This window comes from Alosa pseudoharengus, unplaced genomic scaffold (assembly GCF_046254945.1).
Source record: "Alosa pseudoharengus isolate Yale_2024_CS ecotype anadromous, Long Island Sound unplaced genomic scaffold, YU_APseudo_1.1 YU_APseudo_1.1_scf_15, whole genome shotgun sequence".
Lineage (NCBI taxonomy): Eukaryota > Metazoa > Chordata > Actinopteri > Clupeiformes > Clupeidae > Alosa > Alosa pseudoharengus.
Genome location: NW_027468620.1, coordinates 8,340,267 through 8,346,559, shown reverse-complemented (window position 1 = coordinate 8,346,559; position 6,293 = coordinate 8,340,267). Strand labels below are relative to the sequence as shown.

At 39.6% G+C, this 6,293-nt stretch overlaps 1 protein-coding gene across 1 annotated transcript; it reads right to left on the bottom strand.

Moving 5' to 3' along the window:
* Window positions 1-117: 117 nt before the first annotated feature.
* On the bottom strand, window positions 118-6,158 carry LOC143124841 (phenazine biosynthesis-like domain-containing protein 1). The gene is made up of 9 exons (XM_076286529.1): window positions 6,075-6,158; window positions 5,827-5,926; window positions 4,837-4,935; window positions 4,580-4,689; window positions 4,308-4,337; window positions 4,098-4,186; window positions 2,459-2,634; window positions 2,313-2,375; window positions 118-1,681 (listed from the first exon to the last, which is right to left on the bottom strand). Exons 1-9 carry the CDS (start codon window positions 6,156-6,158, stop codon window positions 1,572-1,574), a joined length of 861 nt encoding a protein of 286 aa, XP_076142644.1. The 3' UTR covers window positions 118-1,571.
* Window positions 6,159-6,293: the final 135 nt, after the last annotated feature.

Sequence of the window (6,293 nt, the reverse complement as noted above, 5' to 3'; positions counted from 1 at the left end):
TTTGAAATTACATTATAACGGGCACTGAAACAACAGCTGAAATCATTACAGAACAGGTCACTAATAATAACATTTACACATACAAACACAGTTTACAATTAAAGGAAAAAAAGTAATATTTTTTCATATTCTAGAGATGTTAAATGTGTTAACTATTTCCTCAAAAGAACTGTTATTAGAAGAGTAGCAATCTGCTAGTCTTGTTCCCCTCGTCAGCCCTATCTATAAGACCTGCATCCATTTTCCCAGGTTACCTAGGTAACCTAAGGGGCTATAACAAGACATTTAAGTATCCCCAATAACATATCTCATAACTTCATACCATACAGTTAGCATATTCAGATACATTGGGTTAGACTTGTTTTTCCAAATGTCTGTGACTTCTGATGAGTATACAGGCAGACTCAAAAGCTGGCCTGATATGACCACAGAAGATTCCACATCCATCCAGTATGGGGTAGTTTTGGAAGATAGCATAACAGTAATACCAAGTAAGTTAAGACATAGTGTCGTTCCAGATGAAATTAGTGAATAGTGTAATGCTGAAAAATAAGAATGTTTAGGAGGAGGCAAAGGGATATTCTGGAATGGGTATAAAAGTTTGGGTAAAATCTTCAAAATATGTATGCAGACAATTAAGAATATGGGTAAAGATGTCTTTCAATAGAATTAGAAATACTTTGAAATGCAAAAACAGGGTCATAATTTACTGAAACAATTTCCTCAAGCCTTGGTGCAGTCTTTACACCCAGATATGTAAAACAATCAGTTGCATTAAAAGTTGTTCCATGGTTCCATAAATCCTTCACAAACCTTATGATAAGCTCTAATAGGGTATTGAGATGTTTTCGTTTTTTAAATAATGACATCTGCAAATAACAATTTTATATTCGACTTTACCCACAGTAATACCAGTTATGCCTATATGTCTTCTAACTATTGCAAGGGGTTCAATGGAGATTGCAAAGAGGAGAGCGAGAGAGGTGAGCCCTGTCGACAACCTTGGCAATGTTGAATGAGTTGGACACCATGTTATTCATCAGCACCTCCGCTACAGTCATGGTGTAGCTGGGCCCACATGCAGAATTGTTCCCCAAAACCAAGTTTAGTTAGTAGTTCGAATAAACAGGACCATGCAACCCTATCAAAGGCTTTTTCACAACGCCATAATCATAATATACTTTGAAGGGGACATATTAAAAAAGAAATGCTGAGAATGGGTGGGTGATTTAACCCACCATGCACATTTGGTCCCCCCCAATGTTGACTCCATGCATACGGCCTTGCTTTTTCAGCCTCCAATGATGGGTCTAGATCAGGGGTGGGCAAACTTTTTGGCTCAAGGGCCACATTGGGTTTTGAAAATTGGCCAGTGGGCCTGCTGCAATGTAACATGATGTTTTGACATTGACGTTCTCTAAGAAGAGTGAAAAGCAATTTGCAGTAAAGCTAACTAACGTCATCTCTATCGCAGGAAAAAAATAGCGAGCAGCCTGATAACCTAATTAAATGCTCGGTGGGCCGGATTAAAGTGCTTGGCGGGCCGCAGTTTGCCTACCCCTGATCTAAATCTAGATGGATATTGTTCCCTGAAGGACAAACACACCGCGTCCTGCAATGTCCAGCCTCTGGCCCTTGATCTCCAGCTCCAGCTCTCCTCCACGCATGGAGCTCTGGTAGGCTGTAAAGTACAACAAACACCAATAACAGCTGTGGCATGAAAAGATGACACATAGCACTACTAAGGTCCATGTATCTGATTTTGGGGATTGCCAGGTTGTGGCAATTTCCAAGGCACTGGTGCAGTGCCTTGGAAAACATCTGAAATAATCCTGATCGTAGTACGCCAAGTCACACAACTTGTATGCAAATCACTTTTTGATTTTGTAACTGGCTTTATACTTGATACGTTTCAGACTGCCAAGTGGCGGTATTCACATATAATAATAGTACTGGTCATAATCACTAAGATCTGTTAGTAGGCTGTCCTTCACTGGCCTATGCCAAGGCAAGAGAGAGGAGAGCCTCACACATCTGTCATCTGGTCAAATGGCTGTGCTACTGGCAATGTACAATGCCAGGGTAAATTGATTCCATTTGACAGTCTGGAACTAATGACAACAATTAGTACATCTTAAGGACAACAATTCATTAGCCTGCCAGTGGTGGCTTTACACATTAAGGGTTTAAGTGTATTAAGACAGTGAGGCATTCAGAAGCACAATCATAGAAAAGATATTTAAAGACTATGTTTGAATATTAGCCATAACACAGTAGCAATGACATTTAGAGCATATCCACCCTTTTCCTACCTAACAATCTCTGCTTCCCCAGTTTCTCTGACCAATATTTCGCAAGGACAGAGTGTGCTGATCCTATGGACAATAAGAAAGTAAAAAGAGATTAAATGAGATATTTGTATTTTTATACACACCACTAGTCTCTTCGGTATTCTTACCAGTGACTGGATCCTCAGGAATCCCATTCCAGGGTGCGAAATATCTGGAGAAGAAGTCGTATCCTGGCTGGGATTCAGGGGCGCCCCTCATAGTGACAATCACACCCTTTACCTTGCCAGTGTGCTCACTCGTCACCATCTTCTCTGGGTCTGGCCTCAGCGATGTCAGTGCTGACCTGATGAGAGAAATGCCTCAGATTGATCTGCGGTTTATTGGCTTGCTGGAAGACTGGTTTGTCAGTGGGCTAGCCTCTGTCATTGCTCTGAAGAACTACGGCAAGTGTCACCTTGTGTGTGCATACAGTATAATGAAGAGGGGAGAGTGATATGAGAGTGAAAATGTCCAGTAGGTCACAGAACTGTTAAAGCCTAAACATCAATCTATTTGTCTTTCTATAACCAGGCTGGTTGTGAAGGTAGTCCAGCATTCCCCTCATGAAGCTTTCCAGGCCCAAAACAACAGAACTCATGAGGGGTCTTAGAAATAGTTTATGCACTGTAAAAAATGAATTCTAACCAAGTGTTATTGATCTTATATTAAGATTAAAAAATCTATTTGGTATTGTTTTTAGTATGGAAAGACTTACCTAGCCCAAAAGATCATTTTGACTTAATTTAAGAAGACTTTAACTTATTTTAAGGAGTCTTATCAAGACAAATTTGCTCAACGCACTGGCAGACAAATTTGCTTGTTTTTAGGACAAATTTGCTTAACGCACTGGCAGACAAATTTGCTTGTTTTCAAGATGAGATGTCTTAAAATAAGTCTTTTTTTTAAAATTAAGTCAAATAATTTCACAAGAAAGCGCTAGGTAAGTCTCTTTATACTGAAAACAATAACAACTAGTTTTTTTTTATCTTGATAAAAGATTAATAACACTTGGTTAGATTTTGTTAGATAAGCAGTTTTTGCAGTGTGACCTCTCAGGTTAAACAAAGTTGACTGATATCTAACATTGCAGCTACGGAATATTGGTCATCAGACTGGGAAACAACAGTATTTGTTTACGTAGGAAACAAGGAACTAGTAGCAACGATAGAGGCTTAGGAGCCTGAGTCATTTCGCAAGGGCTACAAAAACATAGTCCCAGCTGCCTCACTTGTACTTTCTAAGGTGAAATTACCTCTGAAGATGGAGAGATTGAGGTATAATGCAGGTTGTTTGGGCAAAAGGTGTCTGGTTTCCACCAAAACAGCATTGAGGATAATCATGTTATGATGCAAAATTGGGTGCAGCAACAAGTCTTGCAGAGGATACAATAGACCCCTTGCAAACCTCCCACTCCAAGATGGTTCTGAAGTAAGGCAGATAAAGCCTTCAGGTTCTTTGGATCCATAATATCCACTTTGCAAATATCCTGCATCCTGTTCAGTGCCACAGGTTGGCAAAGCCTGGCAAGCCTGCTCCTATTTTTCACTCTTAACATGTCCAGTTAATGATAAAATGTACAAAAATTATAGACTGCTGAGTGAACTTATATTTCCACTCAACACCCCTCTATTCCACCATGCAGTCACAAAGTAACAAGTTTCACGTCAAGTTAAAGGAAAATAGGAAGCACTGCCGCAGCCAACTGACAAAGCACAGTTTATCCATTTCCCAATGTTATATAATATATGGATTATAAAAGGGATTTACGTGTCACACGTGTCGGCAAGACGCAACAACAATTTTTTTGTGTCCTCACTGTATCGTACATCTTCTAAGGGCAAGTCTCCCACAACAACCTGCAATACAGTTTCAGAGACAATTGAACATGTCATGTAGTGGTGTAAGATATCTTACTTGGTTGACTGATGCTGGTGCAAATATTTGTTACTGTTACTGTTACTTGTTATTGTCACTTACTGTAATTAAGTCTGCAATCTCATGTGGATCCTGCAACACATTAACTTATCTTAAAACTCACATTGAATGCATTATTACTCATCAACAATCAATGGGCCACTTCAAATGACTGAACCCAAAGGAAGAACTGCATCTTATAGATGTCTACAAGGTGCAAATGACCAATGTTTCGACAAACAATGTCTTCACCATTGTCCTTTTCATTGGGTTAATTGTTCATATTACATTGACTATTTTGTAGTACTTTGCAAACAACACGCATGGCGCCTAACCTGGGAAATGGTTGTGTATAGGGGGAAGTCCATCACAATGCTGTCCCCACGCATGCGGTTGCACAGCTCACCACTCAGAGTATCAAACACAACCTGCTGGTTGGTATTTTCTGACAGCAATAAATAACAGCAGAACAATTGGCATTAAATCATATGTATTTTTGCTAATGGAGACTGGATTTATTAACAATAATAATATAAGTAAATTTGAATGAAATGTATACTAAGGCATATAGTGAAGAGCATGGTATACTTACTTTTGTGGAAAAATAGAGTAGCTGCTGAAGCAAGTGTGGCATGTCCACATAGTTTCACTTCATTAGTGGGGGTGAACCAACGTAAATTAAAACGGGATGCTGAGAGAAACAAAGTAAACGTTTTAACGTTGAAGTTGAAAGTTTGATATATGTTACTTTAATTCAAATATACTTTGCTTTGTTTACATGAAAGGCTTTGTTTACATGCTTATGTTAGAACAATAAATTAGAAAGGTTGTTTACTTTCCCTTCATGGTAAAATGTCGAAAGCATATTTTGGTAGGCAAACAAACTGTTACCTAAAACTTTACTAGTTTTAGTATCAATATATCCTAAGCCACCACAGCAAAATATGTAGGGGTAGGACCATTTGTGCCATATAGCATTCTGGTGAACAAACAGCATGTCACTGCTGTATATTTAGGTGTAAAGCATGTTTAACCTGAAAAAAACTGAAGCTGATTCTAATTTCTAATTCTAATTTGACTGTCACATTTGAAATAAATTTTACATCAGCCCAATGAAAAAAAGAATATAATGTTTGGCCCTCCCATTAACAATGATGCTGGCCATTGTGTGTTGCGGGCCCCTGTCAGTGTAGGGTCCGTTAAACCATCCTAGATACCGCCCTCATCTTCTGGGCACCCCAGCCTGTACCCATGGGCGGATTATGAACTTTCGGGCCCCCCACTAATTGTCAAATATTTGGGAGGGGGGATTTGGGGGTCCTCCCCCAGAACATTTTTAATTTGTTTGCAGTGATTTCCTGTATTCTGGTGCATTTTGGGGATGGCCAATACTAAATTCAATCAGACTCATAGCCTACATCCTGATTTGTTGATATTGAGGCAATGATTCCATGCAAAGGCTTGGTGTTCAGGGCCCCCTGACCCTGGGCCCGGTAGGCCCGTGCAGTAATCCATCCCTGCCTGTACCCTATCAGCTACCCAAATGGCAGCAAAGTTCATGCAAACATTTAAACATAAATACCTGTGCTGAAGCTATCAGCTGCATTTTGACAAATGACAAAGGCTGTTTCAGACAAGTTCATCTCGGTTGCAATTTTTTGGTAAAACTCCTCTGGCAATGCCTGTATTGAACAATTACATGTAACAATTTAATTTCACTTTGAAGAAACCACCATGCTTACACAATTAATGCCTGTCCCACCACCAAGCTTATAGTGTAAGCCTAGCCTACAATGCAAGGTAATGAAAACAGCACACTCTTAGACTTACTTTTTGCAGCAAACACACAGCGGCTGGATTACCCTTGAAAGGTAAATTGGTAAATGCATCCATAACAAAAATGGGTATATCCATTGCTATTTTTTTCCTCAGAACTCCTGTGTGAACTCTGACTTCACTGTCTAACCTCATAGAGAGGACGCTGGACTTTATACCCTTGGTGTCAGCACAGCCAATCCTTAAAGGGACAGTCTGAATGAAACCTTGCAT

Coding starts and splice junctions, on each gene's coding strand:
- LOC143124841 (XM_076286529.1), bottom strand. CDS start 6,158: ATGGATATACCCATTTTTGTTATGGATGCATTTACCAATTTACCTTTC. Junction 5,927..6,074: donor CTGTGTGTTTGCTGCAAAAA/GTAAGTCTAAGA, acceptor TGTTCAATACAG/GCATTGCCAGAGGAGTTTTA. Junction 1,682..2,312: donor GGGGAAGCAGAGATTGTTAG/GTAGGAAAAGGG, acceptor TGTACTTTACAG/CCTACCAGAGCTCCATGCGT.